The sequence below is a fragment of the Stigmatopora argus genome, chromosome 17 (assembly GCF_051989625.1).
Source record: "Stigmatopora argus isolate UIUO_Sarg chromosome 17, RoL_Sarg_1.0, whole genome shotgun sequence".
Taxonomy (NCBI): Eukaryota; Metazoa; Chordata; class Actinopteri; order Syngnathiformes; family Syngnathidae; genus Stigmatopora; species Stigmatopora argus.
In genome coordinates, this window is record NC_135403.1 from 2,956,533 (window position 1) to 2,980,511 (window position 23,979).

General features: G+C 41.1%; 1 protein-coding gene across 1 annotated transcript in view; it reads right to left on the reverse strand.

Moving 5' to 3' along the window:
• Window positions 1-22,964, reverse strand: part of eef1e1 (eukaryotic translation elongation factor 1 epsilon 1) — a 34,562-nt gene extending 11,598 nt beyond the window's left edge. The window contains exons 1-3 of the mRNA XM_077624768.1: window positions 22,838-22,964; window positions 22,177-22,374; window positions 2,751-2,846 (exon numbers count right to left, since the gene is read on the reverse strand). Of these exons, the coding sequence (XP_077480894.1) occupies window positions 2,751-2,846; window positions 22,177-22,374; window positions 22,838-22,921 (378 nt within the window). The 5' untranslated portion in view covers window positions 22,922-22,964. The remainder of the gene's footprint in view (window positions 1-2,750; window positions 2,847-22,176; window positions 22,375-22,837) is intronic.
• Window positions 22,965-23,979: the final 1,015 nt, after the last annotated feature.

Genomic DNA, 23,979 nt, shown 5'->3' on the forward strand with positions numbered 1-23,979 from the left:
GTATTGAATAATGCCTAATTTTATTATTAAACACCATAACCACTAGTTATTTGTTACTCTGTTGGTAGATGGTGAATTACAACCATGAAAAATGTGGGAAGGAATTCATTTGTATTTAGTTCATTTCTATGGGAAAAACTGATTTGAGATACGAGTAAATCGACATATGAGCTCAGTCCCGGAACGCATTAAGCTCGTTTCTCAAGCTATTACTGTACCCAAGGAGTCACCCGCTAACAATGTGGGCAACTACCGCCCAGTAGCTCTCACACCAATCATCACTAAGTGCTTTGAAAAATTGGTACTGAAACACATCAAAGCCTGTCTTCCCCTCATCCATGACCCACATCATTTGCATATCGGCCGAACAGATCCACCGAAGATGCAATTACCACCGCCCTCCACGCTGCACTGAGCCACCTTGAGAAAAGTGGGAGCTATGTCAGAATGCTTTTCATCGACTACAGCTCAGCCTTTAGCGCCACAAACCGGATATTTTTATCCCCAAATTGGCCAACTTGGGGCTCCCACCTTCCACATGCTCCTGGATTGAGGACTTTCTGACCAACACCCCACACATGAAGCTGGGTCACCACCTCTCATCTGCCCGAATGCTCAGCACCGCCTCGCCCCAAGGCTGTGTACCGAGTCCACTACTCTACTCGCTCTGAAACACGACTGCAGACCCACGCACCCTGAGAACATCATTGTGAAATTTACGGACGATACAACGGTGGTGGGGATGATCACAAGGAAGAATGAGACGGCCTACAGAGATGAGGTCCTCAGACTCAGCAAGTGGTGCACTCTCAACAACTTTGCGCTGAACGGCTCCAAAACCAGAGAACCCGGTTTCCCCACACAGTCCTTTTTGAAGATATTGTAACCCCGGTATCTGCAATCCTACCATTGGTGAATTTACATTTAGCCAGGTCTCGGTTAAGCATAAAAAATCAAGGTTGGAGTTACTTAATAGATGATTAATTTGGTAAAACTTTGGCAAGATGCTTCTGATATTTAAATGACCACCGAGCAGTCCTTTTGGTTTGTCGTGGGCCCCATAGCACCTTGGCTTGGTTAAGGGTGCTGTATAGGTGACTAGTTCTTTTTTTCTAGAATACAATGTTTCTTAGACATGAATCATTCTGGGACATACCCACCACTGGTTCGGCTTGAGGAGTTTAAAGCTCGGCTAACAGACGTCTAGGTCCGTATAAATCACTCTGGTACTTACCAACCGCTGGTTCAGCTTGATGTTTTGAAAGTCCGGCTAACGGACGCATTGGTCCGGAGAAATCACTCTGAGACACACCCATTGGTGGCTCATTTTGAAGAGGTTTAATTCCGGCAAAGGGGCGAGTGTGCTCAGCTAAAGGACATGTAGGAAAGGCTAACGTAGCGAACGATGTACATTTGGCTAATTCAGAAAACGGTGTAGCTAACGGTGTAGGCTCATTTAATCTGGCTAACGTTGTAGGCTCAGTTAACTTTCCGAGTTTAGTTAATCGGCCCATCTACAACCACACCTTTGCTTCCTATTCTGACGGTGCTGACAATCTCGCTATCTCTTTCAGCATATTGTGCACGCGATGGAAGTCGTTAGAAACCGTAGTTACATGCCGGAGACCGATGTTTAATAAATCCATGCGGCTGTATTTGATGTTGATGATGAACAACTTGAAAAAATACACACGAAAGACATGAAGAGTACAAAAGTAGGGAGAGTTTTAGGCTGCATGTATTGGAACCGCCATTTATCTCCTCTTCAATTAAAAAAAAATGGCTCCAGGTGTGAATGTGAGCGGGTATCTGTCTATTTGTGTATGTAGTTTTCTTGTATAAGCCCCAGCAACCTTTGTGAGGGTGTGTTATGGAAAATGAATGACTGAAATCATTTCACTAGACTCCTGAGGTACTGATTACATCAGGTGTGGACAAACTGCTCCTCAACCGCCGCTGTGGGTGCAGGTTTTTCTTCCAATTAATCCAGCAGAGACACTTTGACCAACTAGATTTCTGCAGAAAACAAGAAGAACCTGACTGTAATCCATTGATTGCACTTGTAGGACACCAGATTGGTGAAAAGGTGTCCTCTTTATGGGTTGGAATGAAAACCTGCACCCACTGCGGCCATTTGTGGAATAGTTTGCCCACCCCTGGATTACATGAACAAGCAGAAAATATAATATTGAAATATTCTGTATCACAACACAATAAATAGAAGTACTTTATGATCTTCGGACCTATTAACCATGTATCATTAACCATTAGCCCAAGTACACTTGGCAGTCGGAGTAGCAATCGAACTGCTAACCCCTTCCTTGGGTCTATCTTCTCTACTAAGTCCCCCATGGCTATCTGTATAATAGAGATAAAATAAAATAAAAATACTTCATTAAGGGATTTAAAAAAAACAACTTAATAAGATAAATATTGCGTCTCTTTCAATTGTGTCGCCAAGTAGGGCAACAGCGGCATTGGGCTCATTTGGCATTAAGCACCAACTAGTGATGAACTTCAATATAACTCTCCATATTTTTGCTTCTGAATGTAGGGAGTTTAAGAACTTCATAACACAACATTCCTGACCATTCAGGGATTAGACAGCAAATCTGTGACCTTGACTTGGAATTCAATAAAAGTTGGAGCAGAATGCCCCTTGACAACCAAATTACACAATGTCGCTATTCCGTCTGAATGCTTCGCGTATAGATGGGGTCATCTTCACGCAAGAAATAAGGGTAACTCACTATCAGTGGGTGTATTCCATTATATATGAGCACATCTGCTAAGGTCAAGTGGTTTCCAGCCATGCAAACTTTGTCTTGTAAGTAGAGGTTGAGGTCCTGTAAGTGAAAAAAAAAAACAATGAGACCAGTTAAACTTATCTGATTCAATAAAAATCGGAACTGACAGCAATTTGACCCCCCCCCCCCAAAAAAAAATAATAATTCCGGTTTGTACAAGTCATTCCAAATTTCATGTTAAACCTTACAAACAACGCGGCACATATTTACATAGAGCGCACTTAAAAGTCTAAATTCTTCCCCAAAGTCGGCGGGGTGCCTTTAATATGTCGCTGTATGACGCTGACAGCTTGACTGTCTGGGTACATTGCTTGCTGACGTGCTTTATTTATTTAGTGAAAAGGAAGACGTGACTGACGGCACGATGCGGGTGTGAAAGGGGAGGGGGGTTGGGAAAGAATACAGCACGTACTTAAAAATATACGGAAATGGAAATAATGTGACACGCGTGCGCATATCATGCTTAAAGCATGACAGTATTAGCAGTCGACGATGATGTTTTCGTCTGCTACCAGTGACCGAGACGATCCGGATTCGAGCGGAAATTTGTAGGACGAGATCGGCCTTACAAAAAAAGACTTTTTAATTTTTTTCCCGTACAAAAGTTGTGTTACGGCATAAACAATTTGAAATGAACAAAAATACGTATACAATTTGGGAAAAAAATATAAGTTGACAGGTATGAATTCCTGAATCCAATATTTTTTATTTTTTTATTGTTCCTTGAGTTGGTTTGCCATTAGCTATCTCCCAACACATCACTGGCCTCCCATTCACAAGGAGGAAGCAGTAGCTCTATGACTGCGCAAGGTTAGCACGCTGTAAAAGCCAACCGGTTGAGCAGAGTAGCCATCGATGTAAAGAGTATAGTGGTACCTCGAGATATGAGCTTAATGCGTTCCGGGACTGAGCTCGTATGTCGATTTACTCGTATCTCAAATGAACGTTTCCCATCAAAATGAACTAAAAACAAATTAATTCGTTCCAACCCTCTGAAAAAACACCAAAATAGGATATTGGATTGGTAAAACATTTTTATTTGTTCTAATTCACTATCTATTAACAGAGTAACAAATAACTAGTGGTTATGTTTAATAGCACTAAAATTAGACGGATTTCGCGGAGGGGAGAGAGAGACGTTTTGAACGGCAACGCGCTCATAAGATAAACAAATTTAAATGAACTTGAATTAAATTACGATACAGACACTCAAAAATAAGTTTAATCTAACATTACACTAAACTTAATTCTAATTTTATTTTACATTTTTATACCTTTCTTCTCTCGGGTTGGCTCTATATGCCCAGTATCCACCCTGACTTTCAGCTGCAACTAAAAGAAACCTATTGTGGGTTGTATGCTTTTGTCTTCTCTTCAAAATATTCTGAAAATGATGCACACAAATGTCCTCACAATAGGATAATGCACGACCTCTTGCCAACGAGAAGTAGCATGCTCCTTTCGTTTTAGCGATCAAGCTCCAGCATTCTGCACTGACTAAGAGGGGGACACACTGAAAAAATGCAACGCTCCGCCCAGTGCTCGTAGAGACATTACACGAGGGAGTTGCGGGGAGAGAGACAGTGCCCATGATGTTCTTATGATCAGTCTCTCGCATCTGCTGTATGCTCGTATATCAACATTTGTCTCGTATCTCAAGATAAATATTTGCTCGAAAATTTACTCGCATCTCAAATTGCTCGTATGTCGGGGCACTCGTATGTCGAGGTATTACGTAATTAGTAGGTCAAGATATGACCCTACTTGTCAATTATAGCTGGCGGTAAGTTCTTGATTCTTGTGCATAACATTATTTTAGGTTGTGGGTTTATTATTGGGGTGGGTATATTATTATATTTATTATTTGCTTACATATTGTAACGATCAGGTTCTAATGTTGAGGTAGTAAATATATGCTGTTTTACTCACACAATGTGAGTGATTAGAAAAAGAGCGACAGTGCTGAAAGCTGGACTTTCAGTTTTGTGGTGCCATTTGAATAGTTTAATGAATACATTTCTTATATTTTTGCACTTCTTAGCAAACATACATTTGAATATATAAATTTCATACAAAATTGGTTTACTTTTATTAGGTTTTAAGTAGGTACAGTTGTGGTCAAAAGTTTACATACACTTGTGAAGAACATAATGTCATGGCTCTCTTGAGTTTTCCAGTTATTTCTACAACTTTTCTCTGATAGAGTGATTGGAACAGATACTTCTTTGTCACAAAAAACATTCATGGAGTTTGGTTCTTTTATGACTTTATTATGGGTTAACAGAAAACGTGATCAAATCTGCTGGGTCAAAAATATACATACAGCAACACGAATTAGCAATTTTGGTGACTTAGAAAGTTGTGTCAGTGAAACGAGCTTCATAGGATGGCCTCTTAACTTCTTGTTAGTGATTATGAGTGACTACAGCTGGTGACTTATCTGAGGCCATTTAAATAGGGCTCATTGGATGCAAACGCCCAGAAACGCTACAACGGGAAAGTCAAAGGAGCTCAGCATGGATCTGAAAAAGCAAATCCTTGACTTGAACAAGTCAGGAAAGTCACTTGGAGCCATTTCAAAGCAGCTGATGATTTGCTGCTGATCACATGGACAAAGATTAGACCTTCTGGAGGAAAGTTCTGTGGTCAGACGAAACAAAAATCGAGCTATTTGGCCACAATGCCCAGCAATATGTTTGGAGGAGAAAAGGTGAGGCCGTGAACCTCAAGTACACCATGCCTACCGTCAAGCACAGTGGTGGCAGTATTATGCTGTGGGGCTGTTTTTCTGCCAATGGAACTGGTGCTTTACAGAGAGTAAATGGGATAATGAAGGAGGATTACCTTCAAATTATTCAAGATAACCTAAAGTCATCAGCCCGAAATTGGGTCTTGGGCGCAGTTGGGTGTTCCAACAGGACAATGACCCCAAACACATCAAAAGTGGTAATGGAATGGCTAAATCAGGCTAGAATTATGGTTTTTGAATGGCCTTCCCAAAGTCCTGACTTAAACCCCATTGAGAACTTGTCGACAATACTGAAGAAACAAGTCCATGTCAGAAAGCCATCAAATTTAACTGAACTTCACCAATTCTGTCAAGGGGAGTGGTTAAAGATTCAACCAGAAGCTTGCCAGAAACTTGTGGATGGCTACCAAAAGCGCCTAATTGAAGTGAAAATGGCCAAGAGATATGTTACCAAATATTAGCGCTTCTGTATATTTTTGACCCAGCAGATTTGATCACTTTTTTCTGTTCACCCATAATAAAGTCATAAAAGAACCAAACTTCATGAAGATTTTTTGTGACAAAGAAGTATCTGTTCCAATCACTCTATCAGAGAAAAATCAGAGTTGTAGAAATAACTGGAAACTCAAGAGAGCCATGACATTATGTTCTTCACAAGTGTATGTAAACGTTTGACCACAACTGTAGTATTAAAAATCTTGGAAGGGATTATGCTAGCCGCCTGATAGTGTGGTACAGGGGTGCTCACACTATTTTGCTTCAAGATCTACATTTAAAGTAGCCAACCTCCTGCGATCTACCTTGTTCAAGCAACTAACCTGTATCGGCACAGAGGTTGGAGGGAGGGCAACTCAGACGCGTAAAGGGCACCGAAACGAAGCTGTTCACCATCAAAGAAAGCCTTTGCAAGCTGCTGTAAGAGGTTGCATGTACAGTGGTACCTCGACATACGATCTTAATCCGTTCCGGGAGTGAGATCGTATGACGAGATTCTCGTAACTCGAGCGGACGTTTCCCACGACAACGCACTCATAAACGGAACAAACAAATTTAAATTAACTTGGATTAATATATACAGACACTCAAACATACGTTTAATGTAACTTTACACAAAACTTAATTCTAATTTTGTTGTAATCTTTTGTTACCTTCGTTTTCCGGGTTGGCGGTTTGCCATGCCTCCACCCTCACGTTCGCTATCGATGGGCTGTTTGCTGTTGTACTACGTATTCCCTTCAAAATATTCCGAAAATGATTCACACAAATGTCCTCACAATAGGATAACCCACGACCACTTGCCATCGAGAAATAGTCTTGTAGTACATTTTAGCGATCGCTCCGCTGCTCGTGGGGACATCGGGGGCACCGACTCGCAACTCCCTCGTTGTAATGGTTCTAGTCGCAACCGCTTTGAACACCGCCTATGAGAGAGAGTTGCGACCGGGAATATTGCGAGGAGGGAATTGCGGGCCGGTGCCGCTGGATGTTATGAGCAGCGAACGAGAAGTACTATAAAACTCCTCGTGTTAGATAAGAACAACAGGAAATTAACAGCTGAGCTTACCCACGTATTGATTGTGGGTAATGAAGTTTTAGAAAGAGTGCCATTGCCTATCGGCGTTGTGTGCATGAGTATACTTCATTACCCAGAAAGCCCTCTTTTTCCCGCGCATGCGCGTTGTGCTTTTCCTGGTCGCAACTCGTCTGAAGAACTCATTCGGTGCTCGTAGTATTGTTACACACGAAAGATATGCAAAAAAGACAGTGGCATGGCCACCTGGCTTGGTCGCATCACGAAATTTTGATCGCATGACGGGCGAATTATTCGATCGAAATTTCCGTCGTAAGACGAGAATATTGAATTACGAGCGGTCGTGTGACGAGGTACCACTGTAATAGCCGAGGCTGTCGGAACCACAATTAGATCCTGATGAGACCTTAACAATAATTGTTAAATTAGTCAGATATGCATGTTCGAACAAAGTGTGAGTACACTAATCCCTCGATTTTCGCAGATCATGCAGACCAGGTATGGCCGCGACAATCGAAAAACCGCCAAGTGGGTTCACCCGTATTATTACTACCATACTACATGTTTACCAGTAAGACAAAGGAAATGGTCATCGATTTTCGGAGGAATCCTCAACAGACCACTCAGGTGAACATCTAGGGTACAGACATTGAAATCGTGGAGAATTTTAAGTACCTGGGTGTTCACCTCAACAACAGACTAGACTGGTCCACAAACATAGATGCCCTGTACAAAAGGGGCCAGAGCCGCCTCTACCTACTGAGGAGTCTACGGTCCTTTGGAGTGTGCAGGACACTGCTGAGGACTTTCTATGACACTGTGGTGGCATCTACAGTGTTTTATGCAGTGCTCTGTTGGGGATGCGGGAGCATGGAGAGGGACAGGAACAGGCTGAATAAGCTGGTCAGGAGGGCCAGCTCTGTTCTGGGCTGTCCTCTGGACTCTGTGGAGGAAGTGGGAGAGCGGAGAATGCTGACCAGGATGATGTCCATCATGGACAGCACCTCCCACCCCCTGCATGAGTCTGTGGAGTCCCTCCTAAGCTCTTTTAGCAATAGACTGCGGAACCCTCATTGCAGGAAGGAGCGCTTCCGCAGATCCTTCCTCCCATCAGCTGTCAGGCTCTTTAACAAAAAAATGGCTGAGTGTTAAGACCTACCGTATGCATGCATGTACATTTATGTGTATGCATGTATATACGTGCTAAGCAACACACTTATTTATTTATATATTTATTTATTAACTTACTTATTACCTATCTATTTATGTCTAAAATGCCTTTCCTATTCCTGCATCCTCACCCTCATGCTACTGTGACAACGAAATTTCCCGAATACGGGATGAATAAAGTTGTCCAATCCAATCCAATGAAGAAGTGTATTTATTAATTAATTATTACAGTTGTAAACATATGAAAAGATGTATTAATATCTAAATTTGATGTATATATAAAAAATTTAAATACTTTAAATACTGTTCCCACAGTCATCATTCTTCTGCGGTGATATTCTTATGTGGTAAAATTCTTCTTCGTGCCATCATTCTTGTGCGGTGAAATTTTTTCTTCGGCGCGTCATTCTTCTGCGGTGAAATTCTTTGACGCTGAGCGCCACCCAATTCAGCGAAGATGAAACGGAGCCCTGACTTCCGCCATTTTTCATCTCCCGTCTTTCGGTTAAATAATATAAAATCTGCGATGTACTGAATCCTTATTCTCAGCTGATCTACCGTTAGTGCCTTGGAGATTGACGTAATGAGCGCCCCAGTGTGGGCAGGCGCAGGGTCGATTCCCGCCGGTGGCGCTATGACTGTGAGTGCGAATGGTCGTTTGTCTTTCTGTGCGGGGTACGGAAGATGAATGAATGAAAAAAGGATTATGCTAATTCAATGTAAAATCCCTCTATTTATGGAAAATCCAAGTTACGAAACCACTTCCCCAAGCATAAATAAGTTTAAGCAGAGAACGGGTTAAAGAAAATGGAGGATTGTTGTGATACAGCCAATGAGAGCCCAGTATATGGTGGAATGAGCTTCTAAAGCGAGAATCATTGCATCCGCAACAATATTTTAAAAATAAAATAACGGATAAATTATGCATGTACTTTTTGGGGGTTTTCGTAACTTGGATATTTCTCTGATCTCCAGGCACTCATTTGGATATAAAAAGCTTTCGTAACCTGGAAATTTCGCACCTAGAGGCATTTGTAAGTAGAGGTATGACTGCATTTAATTTAACGTGGCTGACTTTCAAAAAATACTCTGTGATGTGAAATATGAGATATTTTTCCATTTTAAGGGTAAAACCAAAAGCCTTAATTTTGGATATTAAAGATTGACAATCTGCATTCATTCATTCAATGAAGGGCCAAAGGACATTATGAAACATACAAAGTTATTGATTTAATAAAGGAAATTCATAATCAGACTGAAAAGCACAGCGGGTGCTGCATATTAAAGGTATATTCCTTGACGCTGTTGACTCATTGGATGGTAGTCAGATCTGAACACAAAGAATGCTCACTCATGCTTCAGTCCTAGTGCAATTGCCTTCTAATGAAAGTGATGGCTTTTCAAAAAGACAGCATTGGGATTTCATTTTTATTTTTAGCAACCTTGATGACTTCATTATCAATAAAGGGTGATATAATTTTAGATGAAATTTATTAAATTTTATATATGTTGTTAATCATCAAATTTGAGAACCCCAATAAGAAGCATGACATTAGGTTCAATAACCTGGTTGCTTGAAGTGGCTTTTTACTCATGTGCGAGCTATGGAAAGGAATGATATACAGCAGATCCAGAGGGGTTATGGCATCCTCAGTCCATGACTGGCAACTTACCACAGAAGCCACACTAAACAGGCTGCTTGTTTACTGCACTGCCAAATGACAAACTCTAATTTTACATTTAACAAAGCTGCCTAAACTTGGGTGGTGTGATTTTGCATTTCCGAAAAAAAAGTCACGCGGGGAAGTGCTGGTCCCAAGGGAGTGGACCATATTTAGCATTTGTATGCAGCGCGAAAGGAACTCTCGCCATGCACAATGAGCGTCTTGAGGGCAAATTGAGTTATTGTGCGGCAAAAGTGGCTAATGCCAAACAAGGCATGAAGACTGCAGACCTCCACCATCAGATCTTTGCTTCTTTGTAGCCTCCAGCCATGGAGCTGAAGCCCAGTTGAGCATTGCAGGAAAAGCGGCAATCTGTTGGTACCTCTGCATCGCTCAGACCACATATAGATTAGCAAACTACAGCTGTTCATTTTTGCAACAAATACAAATGAAATTGAATGATGTACATGAGAAAGGATACTTTTTAGTTTTTCCAACACCCCACTCCATTTATTAATTATTAATTTATTATTGTTATTAGAACCTAATATCTTCAATAGCTACCAAGCCATTTGATTTATTGACACCAAATTTACAGAAAAGATAGGTAATTACCTTGTGTTTAACGAACACTTTTTAGTTTTTCAATATCACATTGCATTTATTAATTATTATTGTATTATTGTTATTAGCGCCAAATATCTTCAATAGCTCCCAAGCAATTTGAAGTATTGGCACCAAATTTACAAAAAAAGATAGGCATTTACCTTCTGTTTAAGGAACACCTTTTGGTTTTTCAATAACACATTCAGTTTATGAATTATTAATTTATTATTGTTATTAGCACCTATTTTGTTCAATAGCTCCCAGGCCGATGGACGTATTGACACCAAATTTACAGAAGATAGGTAATTGCCTTGAGTTTAACGAAAACCTTTTAGTTTTTCAATAACACATTCCATTTTTTCATTATTAATTTATTACTATTATTCGCACCTAATATCTTCAATAGCAGGCATACTCATTGATAACACTTGCAGATGCCCAAAGCTTGAGTTTACACACTTAGAGAAGGTAAAGAAATTCAATCACTTGTCTATTAGGATCCAACAGCCGTTTCTGGGCACTATAATGTCAACTCTCTACGATGCAGGGTTTGGACAAAAGTAGCGTGAGAATGTTAACATAAAAACATCCGCCCATCCAAAAATCACGCTTTATCTATTCCTGCTCCCCGAAAAACATCCAAGACGCCTTTCCACGTCATTTACAAACATCCTTTTGAGGAGAATTTCCGCCAGCGAGTTTCCAGGTGCACACACACACATACACACACACACATCCGTACATCATGTTTTATAAAGATTAGAGAATAGATAAAGCGTGAATTATGGATGGGTGGGTGTTTTATAACTCCCGTCACGACAGAAAAAAAAGTGTTCCGAGGAGCACCTAGAAACTCGCTGGTGGACCAATCAGCCACGCGGTGCGACATTGTGTAAAAACAACGATTCATACATCAATTCTGCTTTCAGCTTTCAAAAATAAAGTTGAGTTTACACACTTAGAGATGGTGAAGAAAAACAATCACTCGTCTATTATGATCTGACAGCCGTTTCTGGCCCCCATAAAAAAATTCAACTCTACGTTGCACGGTTTGTACAAACGTAGCAAGAGAATCTTAACATACATACACACACACACCCATAAATCACGCTTTATAAGGATTATAGACAATAATTGTACGAAGTAAAATGTGATGGGACTTGGGCTGGGATACAGTGCCCTCGTACCTCCAAGAGAAATTACTACATATCAGCATACACCTGACTGCTGGCCACTGTGAATGGAAGTGCAAAGAGCTATTCTTAATTTCCACCAACAACACATGTAAAGATTGTTTGAAGCGTGTTTTGAATCGTTAAGAGAATTGCACAGAGTGTTGGGAGATGGAGTTGCTCTCCCTTTGGCTACAGTCGTATGAAAAGGTTTGGGCACCTCCGATCATTTTCAACATTTTCCTTTATAAATCATTGGTTGGTCGATCAGCAATTTCAGTTAAATATATTATATTGCTGACAAGCACAGTGTAATATTTGAGGAGTCAAATCTAGAATATAGGATTTATAGAAAGTGTGCAATAATTACTTAATCAAAAGTAGGCAGGCACATAAATGTGGCCACACTTGTTTTATTGATTTGAATACCTTTAGCACTAATTATTGGAAAACAAAGTTTGTTTGGTAAGCTAATTGACCGACATACACAGGTTCATTAGAAACAATCTCACGCCTGAGTCAGCAAAAGTATATTTTGACACAATGATCATATCACACACATACCTGTCAACTTATACGTTTTTCCCGTATTTTATACGTTTTTTGATCATTTCAAATTGTGTACGCCGTATAACAACTTTTGTACGGGATTTTTTTAAAGTACGTTTTTTGTAAAACGGATCTCGTTTTACGCATTTTGGCTCTAATCCGGATCGTCTCGGTCACTGGTAGCAGACGAAAACGTCATCGTCAACTGCTAATATTGTCATGCTTTAAGCATGATATGCGCACACGCATTCCCCTTTCACACGAAACAGGAAATGATTAAATCATTTCCTGTTTCGTTATTTAAGCAGCTATGAATCATAGCGCTTGGGTCCGAATACATTCACGGTCGCGTCACGACAACGCGGCGCGACCATAACACTTTTACGTCCACCCTATGTGAGTAAATATGTGCCGCGTTGCATTTGTACGGTTTTCTATTGCTTAATACGGGGAATTCCAATCATTAATACGGGGAGGAATTGGCCCAGGTTGACAGGTATACACACATGACTTACTACCTAACAAGTTAGTCAGCAAAACTACACTAACACCAATTGAAACAATTTACAGAGCTGCCAACCTCCGTCAACCCCATTTCAGGAGTACCCTTGTCCCATTTCCGGAGTTTTTCTAGAGTGAATCCTATTCACGCAAAATCGAGATAAAATGTCAAAAAAAAATAACGTAGGACAATTTAAATCAAATTTTAATTATCATGTTTTTACATTAATTGAAATATTGTGTTTACAAACTATTGAAAAAGTACACCATAATGACAATTCGTCGCCGGACACTTCGTCGCCAGACAGTTCGCCTAACCTTAACCACTAACCTTTACCACTATTAAAGGTAAAGAAATTCATATATTCTTTATTAAAGAAAATAAAACAGCAAAAACTCGCTCGACAACACAAACACATTAACATTTGGGTGTGTGCGTACTATATGGGCTCGTCTCTAAACACACTACGCACGAAAGGGGGTTCCTACGTCGAGCGCACCATTTTTAAAATAAAAGGCAATAAATAAAATTATTTCATTAAATTTTTTATTAAAAAGAAGACAAAGGAAAGTCGGTTCCTTGGGGGGCACTGAGTGACTCCACTAAATTACTATTAACTGTTTGGTTTTTAATCGCGAATTGATGTGGCAAATTCTATTGACTCTATTAATAGGAGGGAATGGGCCTGTTCTTAAGATGGCCGACAAACGACGACGTCTAGCTCCGTTGCCTCACAACGCGCATCGGAAATCTAGTCAGTATACGCAAAATCTATGGGAATACCAAGCAAAAAAAGAAGGAAGACAACGAAGAATATGTGAATTTCCTTTGTCTTCTTTTTAATAAAATAATTCTATTTATTGTGTTTTATTTTAAAAATGGAGCGCTCAACGTAGAACCCTGTTTCATGCGCAGTGTGTTTAGAGACGAGTCCATTTAGTACGCACACGCCCAAATGTTAATGTGTTTGTGTTGTCGAGCGAGTTTTTGCTGTTTTATTTTCTTTAATAAAGAATATGTGAATTTCCTTTGTTTTCTTTAATAGTGGTTAAGCGTGACAGGATGATTCGCCTAAAGACGTTTCGCCGACTGATGTTTGACAGACGGACAGGTCGCCGAATGAACATTCCACCGAACGGAGGTTTCGCCGAAACGGGATTCGCGCGCTCGTGTGAGTACAAGTTTTTTAATCTCGGAGCGGGCCATATACGTCCCGTTAGGATTTTTAATCCGGCCCGCCGAGTAGGTAAATCATATCCCTACGGTCATCGGAGGGGTTTCTTCCCGGGAACAGTGCTTCGTGGGCGGATTTTAATGACATGAGTTTCATTATCGAGCTCCATATATTTCCCGAGTTTGAGCACTTTAAAAATCGGCGGGGGTTCCCCCCCCCCCGAGCCTATCCGAGAATAGTGCACCGTGAGCGGACTGGGTTGGACGACGCCCCGCTGAATTTCTGCAGCTCCAGAAATTTTTCAAATTTGAGCAAATTCAGGAATAAGCACTCTTGAGCGGGTATGTCAGCCCGGGAATAATCACTCTTGGGCGGGCAGATGTAGCAGAACTGAGCCGTGAAATGACAGCAATCGGGTCAAATCCATCTTAAAACAGCATTTAATGATTAAATACAAATACTGGAGCTCTTTGGACGTTAGAACCGAGCCCTGGGAAGTGAATTTCCTGGTAAAATGTCGCGATGATGTCGCGATAAGGCAAAAAAACGTCTATATACGTCCATTCGCCATCGGCTCGAAATGCTCTCAAATTCGGTCAAATCCAGCCGAAAACAGCGTTTAATGATTAAATACAAATACTAGTATTTGTATTTGCGACATCAAATGTCGGATAGGCACTGGGGAAAACACCGTTGATGTGTGTGGTGCTCATACTTTGAAAAAAAATCTGGAGCTCAAGACTTCAGCGGGGCTTCAGCAACCCATATCCGCCCATGTGTCACTATCCTTGGATAGGCCATGGGGAAAACACCGTTGATGTGTGTGGTGCTCACACTTAGAAAAATTTATGGAGCTCAGGATTTCAGCGGGGCATCAGCCAACCCAATCCGCTCGTGTCACTATCCTTGGATACGCTCGGGAAAACCCCCCGCCGATGTGTGGTCTTAGATAACATCCAGAATTCTTTTTTCTTTTTTTAATCAGGTCTATGTAATAGGTATTTGGCAACGATTTAATATAACATACATCTTTTTTTTTTAAACGTCCAGAATTTCTTTCAAATACAATCAGAGCTTGCCCCGTGTGCTCTTGTGGAATTATTAACCCCAGAAAAATATAGCCTTTTGAGGGAGAAAATCCCAAAAGGGTGGTTAATTTTGGATTGAGGGTCAAATGGTTTGACTTTCATATTATCACATCGCGAGTGACAGCCTGTGTGAGCTCTGACTCCTTTTTTTTTGCATCCTGGGGTGAAAAGGTTTTAAAAAGTAGTCCACTTGACAGTTTGTCTCTGTGGTCCATTTCAATGAGGATGACTGGTGTTTGAAAGAAGAGTGTTATGGCCAGAGCAGGACAGGCATGGTGCTCAGGACGCACCAGATTTGAGATGCTCAGGGCGACTTCCTTCTTTAAGTGGCACCATTAAAATATTTAAGATGCTCATGTCCAGATAACACACTGCCGCCCAGCATCATTCCTCCGACATGCAGTGAGCGTGTGTGTCACTATGAAATTCGCACACATATATACACACTTCATGCTGTCAGGATAGTGCCAGGAGGCGTCCAGTGTCCAGCAGAACTGTGACTGGGGATCTATTTCACACTGCCTGGCATTGGGCACGTTTAGGCATTTTTGTCTGTCATGAGGGGCTATGTCACTTAAAGGCCATACATCAGTCTCTGTTGGAGTCATGTGTGGCTTTCCGAGACACAGATTTTCTGTACCTCTCATGATTGAAATCGCTGGGGAATGCGTAGGCTTCAGAATTGCATGAATGTGGCCAATGAAGTGGCTGTGTTGGTGCAAAGCTCCTGAGCGATACAAAGGTATGAACGCTGATACCAAGCTTCTCTCCCCCACAATAAAAAAATAAATATTTGCTTACTTTGACCACCACTTCAGAGGGGTTCCGGGAGGCATATTTCAGTCAGAAAGAAATCTTTCGCTAGAACATCCTAGTTAAAAATGCATACACATTCTTTATTTTTGTTTAACCTTAGTCTTTTGTTAGGGTCGATACCGACCTAATTGCAGTCTTGAATAATTAAAAATACACTAATTGCAGTCTTGAATATTTAAAAATACATTTTTTTCACATAATACCAACATTTATTGACTATCAGTCATATATTAAACACTTAACTTTGGACTTTTTTTTCTTTAAAAAATACTCTGGTGAAAATGATGACCTTTGTGGTGATAAAATGTAAGACTGAAAATACAATAAAGGGGGCCAAACCTGAGACAACAGTCCACAGGTAGTCCCTCCCATAGCCTCTAGAGAAGGGGTGCCCAAGTCCGGTCCTCGAGAGCCCCTATCCAGTCTGTTTTCCATATCTCCCTCCTCTACCATACCTGAATCAAATGATCAACTCATCAGCAAGCCGCCCAGAAGCTTCATACCGATCCCGATTATTTGATTTAGGTGTGTTGGTGGAGGGAGACATTGAAAACAGACTGGATAGGGGCTCTCGAGGACCGGACTTGGCCACCCCTTTTCTAGAGCTTTTTCAAGGCTTGTCCAGGCTTGACAGGGTTAGTAAGCATTTCAGATTACACACCGCAAAAATGAGACAAACTTTCACTGCAAGCGAAGCTCTTGATCACAAATTTGGTGAGGATGAGGATGGCGACTCAGTGCAGCAGTACGATACAGATGACCAGAGTTCTGGGGAGGTATACATTGTGGAATTCCATTTGAGGACACAGAGACATCATCTGAGGAGGAGATCCATAGTGTAGAAGCTACACTTGCTTAATACAGTCCACAGGTAGCAGTCTTTTTTATTTTCCAAGATGGCGCCCACGCGGCAGCCGGTGGCAGTAGCTCTGTCCACTCTTATTTGTTTTCGCGTTTTACAGCCTTTTCTATCTTTTTTTATTACATTTTAACATTTCTTAATTCATTCCTTTTTACTTGACTTTGTACTTCATACTTTAATGTTTTTACAACTTTCTTTGTTCCGTTAGCCTGGCTTCTTTCTGCTACTTCTTTTTTGGAACCATTCAGCCATGCCTAAAGGGTGAACCTATCACCTACGCTGTCATAAACACGGGACTAGCTGTGAACAATACGCAGCAGAAGGAGCAACACCTCAATGCCGCTGGAAATCCGGAGCAGGACAAAAATGCTGGGAGAAGAAGCAACGCTTCAGACCAACCATTCCATCTATTATTATGGGGAAAGTGAGATCCCTCCCCGATAAGATGGAAGAGCTGTCGACGCCTACCAGGCCGGAAACCGAGTCGAGGGGTTATACTCTGCTACTGTTGATTCTTCAGCTCCAGACTACTGAGGGACTGTGTGGATAAGCTTGGAAGAGTGACTCTGCATATTTTCAACTTTGGTCACAGTGTGCAGAAGTTCCCCATCTTGTGGAAGACTTCCTGTGTGGTTCCAACTCTACGTCTTTTTCTTGAGTCTGTATCCGTTTTTGCTACTGCAACCAAGATGGCGGCGCTCAAGTGGCAGCCGGTAGCGTTAGCTCCGTCCGCTCTTGCTCGTTTTGGGTTTTTGCTGCTTTTCTGTCTTAATGATTTGATTTAACAATTCTTAATGATCCCATATACTGTGCTTTGCTTTGTACTTTGTGTTTTTGTCTTTGTTGTTCTGCGGCCTTTGCGACTTGGCCCCATCCGTCGCGTGGCTTGGTTTCTTTGTGCTAGTCCACAATGTCTTGTGTCTGTCTTCCTACTGCAATCAAGAAATTTCCCGAATACTGGATGAAATAAAGTTCTAACTTAACCGAACCTAACCTACATATGAATCCAGAACTGAAAATATCTACTGGAGCCAAGTTCCTGCTGATATCCATGGCAGGGTTTCTCCTGCAAAAGTCCTGAAAAGGACACCTGGGATGAAAATAGGTGTTCTTTTACTTGCTGGTCTGTACAGAACCAGCAGTGAGGCCACCAATAAGGCTCTAGGATGCATTACAGGCAAAAATATTTTTTTGAGCAGCAATGTCCCTTCAGACATTACATACGATCACCAAAGTCATCAGGTTTGACAATAGAGACAAATTGACATGACTACAGGACTGAAAGGTCACAACATCACTTTTTATTTTAAATTTGAGTACAATAAAAAACGAGGAGTAGACAAGCTGGACAAACTGACAGCTACCTACACCGGGCAGTAAATGATAAAGTGATGGTCAACGGTTATTGTTTTTTTAAATATCCTTGATGTGTCTGCATACAATGCATTTGTGTTGTGAAATCACATTCACTAAGGGTGGATTTAAAAAAAATAGAATATAACTCAATGAGTACGGAAATTTGCTTGTCCAGCCATATATTGAAAAAGGGGGAAAGGTTTTCCAAAGTCTTAGCCACATTGCAGAGCTCACCAAGCACTCCTTCCACATCCTGAGCAGAATTTTCTGTTAGCCCTGCCTCAACAACAGCCATTACAGTGGTACCTCGACATACGATCGTAATCCGTTGCGAGACTGAGATCGTATGACGAAGTTCTCGTAACTCGAGCGGACGTTTCCCATTGAAATGAATGGAAAACAAATTAATTCGTTCCAGCCCTCTGAAAAAACACCAAAAACAGGATATTGGATTGGAAAAAATGTTTTATTTCTTCTAATTCCCCATCTATTAACAAAGTAACACATAACTAGTGGTTTAATAGAAATAAAATGTGTATACTTCATTACCCAGAAAGCCCTCTTTTCCCCGCGCATGCGCGTTGTGCGTTTCCTGGTCTGAATAACTCATTCGGTGCTCGTAGATACGTATTGTTATACACGAAGGATATGCAAAAAAGACAGTGCCATGGCCACCTGGCTTGGTCGCATCACGAAATTTTGATCGCATGACGGGCGAATTATTCGATCGAAATTTCCGTCGTGAGACGAGAATATTGTATGACGAGCGGTCGTGTGACGAGGTACCACTGTACACTCACATAAAAATTACCAGATTAAAAAAAACAGCTATCCGATCTGCTGAAGCATTAAGGAAAGAAAAACTAACACAATGCGCTTCACCTTCAAACAATATATCTGCATATCTTTTTGCCACAAATGCATGTCCTTTATTTCTGTATGTACGACTTGCTTGACTGTTATTTCTTGTTTGTTTGAGCTTGCATTCATACATTTTCAAATGTATCTAGTTCTGCTACTTAATATTGAGATATAATTCGGATGTTTTAAGGAAAGCAAAATTATTTTTTCTTTTATTTTTCATTAAGTACATACAGGTCGAAATCAACCCTAACATCATATATGTTACATACAGTAATACCTTGACATATGAGTGCCCCAACATACTAGGAATTTGAGAAGGTTTAAATTCGAGTCTGTATCCGTTTAATTACGATTAAAACTTTTTGAAAGTTCTTTTAAGTTAAATTTAAAGTTTATGTTATGTTACGAGAGCATGCGTCAAGTCTCTCTCCCTCTCTCTCCCATCCGCGAACCCATTGCACCGAATAATGTCTCATTTTAGTGTTAAACATCATAATCATTAGTTCTTTGTTACTCTGTTAGTAGATGGTGAATTACAACCAATAAAAATATGTTTTTCCATTGTAATATCCTGTTTTTGGTGGGGGTTTTTCAGATAGTGGAAATGAATTAATTTGTATTTAGTTCATTTCTATGGGAAACGTTGATTTGGGATACGAGTAAATCGACATACGAGCTCTGTCCCGGAATGCGTTAAGCTCGTATCTCAAGATGATAAAATTGGAATGAAAATATATAAAACTATGAACATGAACCATTTGTTCGAGACCGTATTGGCCCGAATATAAGGTGACCCCGATTCAAGACTGAAGTTTGCAAAAAAAATGTTGAAAGCCAAATTCAATTTTTATAAACAAAATAATGACAGTAAATCTAAAACAAAAGGGTATAACAATATATTCGAAAGAAAAAGCCTCATTCATACCATGCAAAAACTGTCTATCACATCTTAATAGCTGAACATTTGAATATGTAAACTAAAAAGCAATCACATTTGTAAATATACGGCTTCTGGTTTTTGAAATGTAAATTAACCAATCTACTGTGATAAAACAACAGAATTGCAATACTCTATCAACTCGAGTTCTGCACCTAGGAGAACCTAATCTAGACTAATTTACTTAACTTATCTTGTACTTCCACTAAAACTCCATAGACTGCTAACCACTTTAGTCACTTTTTGTACCTGACTACAGTAATGCCTTGACATACGAGTGTACCCCGACATACGAGGAATTTTGTGAGCAAATATTTACCTTGGGATACGAAACAAATTTTGAGATATGAGCATTCAAGACAGTTAGGTGTCCAGGCCGCGAGGGGCTGCTATTTCTCGCCGCATCTCCCTCGTGCGAAGGTCTCTACGAGGGGCACTGGGCTGAGCGTTGCATTTTTTCCGTGTTTTTTGCGTTAGTCAGTGCAGAATTAAGGAAAACACAATGATCCAAAGCGAAGCTGGTGCAATGCAGGGTAGTGCGAAGACGAGGCATATGAGGACATCGATATTAAGCACGAAATAATCGAAAAACATGAGTAGTGTACATGTGACTGTGCTGGCTCGCCAATATGTATGGAGAAGCAGGAAGTTCGCCTCTAAAGCCGCGGTGGAATTCATTAACCTCTTTGCCTTGGTTATTGCACAAGAAAGTTTAAATTTAGTGTAATGCAAGATTAAAACTATTTTAAGTGTGTGTGTACAGTAATTTAAGTTCAATTAAGTTAAACAAGCAGGGGGCCCGGCAGTTGTTGAAAATTGTCTTTTGGAAAAATGGGTTAGATGAGAAAGGAAAATTCCAGTTACACGCATTGCACAGCAAACGTGTATATAATTATGTACAGGTATGATACAGAAGATGTTCGGCACTTCAAATCAATCAAGCAAAATGTACAGATATATGAGAAGTAATTCAGCAGTTAAACTCAATCAAGCCAAAGCATCAAAATGAATCAAATTTGATATGGTACTTGAGCTGGGAAACAGCACCATCGCGTGTCCAAGCATGATTACTACCTGCCTACACTCCTTTGGGTTTTTACTGGCATCAGCAGACATAGTAACTGCTGAGCTATGTCGTTGGCCCGGAAAAAAAAGGGTAGATCGCATAAAGTTGGCTCCTTGAAAAGTAGATCTTTGAGCAAAAAAGTTTGAGTACCACTAATTTTGAGGAATATGTCGAAATGGAGGGCGGCCCGGTGGGGCGAGCGAGTGGTTAGCACGTTGGCCTCACAGCTCTGGGGTCCTGGGTTCAAATCCAAGTCACGTCCACCTGTGTGGACTTTGCATGTTCTCCCCGGGCCTGCGTGGGTTTCCTCCGGGTCCTCCGGTTTAATCCCACATTCCACCAAAAACATGCATGGTAGGCTGATTGAACTCTAAATTGCCCATGGGTATGGGTGTGTATGGTTATCTGTCTCCTTGTGCCATGCGATCGGCTGGTCACCGATTCTGGGTGTCCCCCGCCTTAGGCTCCAACAACCCCTCTGAAAGTTTTGCATGTTAAAAAACTGGGTCAAAGGTCAAAAATGCGACGTCGGGGTCGATTTTAATCTATTTTTTTAAAGAATCAAAGGCGAAATTAAAAAATCGGGCTCTATCATGACACAATTCACTATTGAAGCTAACCATAGCCGAAAACCGCATTAAAATCGGACGTAAAATGTGGAAATGGCGTCCAATCCGTATGAAATGGCTGTTTTGGGAAGTGTCCAAAATCGAGGGTTTTTATCGATTTTTTTAGCAAGACGACACGAATGACCTGGAAAATGATACACATGCAATGTTGTCCTCGTCATGGTGCCTTTACAAAACAGAGTAGTTTTGATCTGAAAGTTTCGCAAGTACTGAAAAAAATGGCCCAAAGTTGCACTTTTCCAACCTCAAAAATGCAACACATGCATGGTAGGCTGGTTGGACACTCTAAATTGCTACTAGGTATGAGAGTGAGCGTGAATGTCCGTCTCCTCGTGCCATGCAATCGGCTAGCCACCGATTCAGGGTGTCCCCCGCCTCTGGCCCAAAGTCAGCTGGGATAAGCTCCAGCACCCCCCACGACCCTTGTAAGGATAAGCGGTTCAGAAAATCAATTAATGAATGCAAAGAGGTAATTTCTTAAAATAACAATGCCGTTTAGGAGTAGAGGAACGGTGCATTAGCCTTCCAATGTAAATAAAACGAAAAAAAGCAACAAATGCGACTTTAGGAAGTAACTCCGTCGTAATCAGAGGAGGCTATGCCGATGAGGATATTTTCACACTTTTGGCCCTACCTTCAGTATTGTTCTGCTATGTTCCTTGCTGCAGTTGTCCAGCTTGCTCACTCTGTATTCGAGCCACTGATGAACCACTGCTCTGTCCTCTTCTGTGTCCCCAAGAAACTCATGGCGCTTGGCCTCTTTCACCAGGTGGCAGGCAATAGTAACCAGACCCACCATGGGTGGACCATTGTTATTCTGGAGCAGAGGAACCTGCAACATGGAAAGCCATCCAGTTTTAAACATTTAGTTGAACGTCTTATTGCCTGCCTTCCAAATTATACATCAAAATGCATTTAACCATGCTATATGTTATAGCCTATAACATTAAAAAAAATAAAAATTAAATAAAATAAAAAGTACGGAAGAATAGGTGCTCATGCCCACTACGCTGTGTTCTGATCTACACATCCAATCATCGGCTGGCACTTTATAGTCTAAGAAAATGTAACACTTGCCGAAGTGGATATACCATTTCCCCATGTTATATGAATGAAAGGAACATTTAATTCATTGGCAGATGTTGACGCTGTGCGTTTGTACTGCTTTCCTATATTGACGTGACCAAACGTGGTTAGCTTATTAGCAATACATTCGTCTACACGGTGTACAACCCCTTATGCTTCAAATAAAACGGCGCTTTCAAAGACCAAATCCATGCAGGTGTTTCTGTGACCTTTTTGTCTCCTCGGGTACTGTACTTGAAGGGCTTTTTAAGTCCCAAATATTTCTCGAGCGACGATAGTTCCCGTAACGCCATTTTGGTAGACGTTGGACGTCATATCCACATTCTCTGATTGGCTGTTTTCTTTTTTAGCCCGCCTTACCAGCTCCAGAGCTACGTAAAGAGAGAGAGTTGCGACACACACTGATCTCCCCGCCGGGTTGTTTGAGTTTGATTTATTTAATAAGGGACAGCGCATTTTAATGAACATATTTATATTCATGTTAATGAACATATATATGTAAATATGTAAGATTGTAGCCGAGGGCAAATTTCTCGTGTAGATTGAACATAAACGATTACACATTCTAGACTCAAACACACGTAGTACAGTTTTAGACAGCGTTGTGATCGCAATTTTGTTCGTCTAACAGTCACGCTTTAAGATAATTGGCGAAAAGGTTTCAGAGACGGGAGTTCACTATGTTAATTGGTACTGAGTTCCAGGTATGTGCGGCACGGACAGAGAATGTTCTTTGGCTGAATACACTCTTTTTGAAGGGAACTACACTGTCACCTGTCACCTTGTCATGTGGTTCGCGGAGGCCTGACCAGTTCTAAACACTAACCACCCCTGTAATGCATGGGTGGCCAAGTCCAGTCCTAGAGAACCCCTATCCAGTCCGTTTTCCATATCTCCCTCCTTTACCACACAATAATCAAATGATCAACTTATCAGCAAGCTGTCCAGAAGCTTCATACTAATCCCAATTATTTGATTCAGGTGTGTTGGGCCCGGGGGAGAACATGCAAACTCCACACAGGCGGATGTGACCTGGATTTGAACCCAGGACCCAAGAGCTGTGAGGCCGACGCGCTAACCACTCGCGCCACCAGGTCACCCTGAATTTGGATAAAACAGAGAAGGTGCTGTAACATAATTGCTATTTAACTACTAAACAGGTGCTGCAGAGCATGATCTGCGCACGTGAACGCCGCCCTCTTAATAATTTTCCCCTTCGCAAGTCCACATCTATTTTGACCTGGTATCCCCAATATGGAGCAGCAAGAAGTTAAGGATAAACTAAAGACAGGAGAACTGAAAAGACAAACACGAGATAACAGTAAGGTGTGGAAAAACTTCAAATTGATTG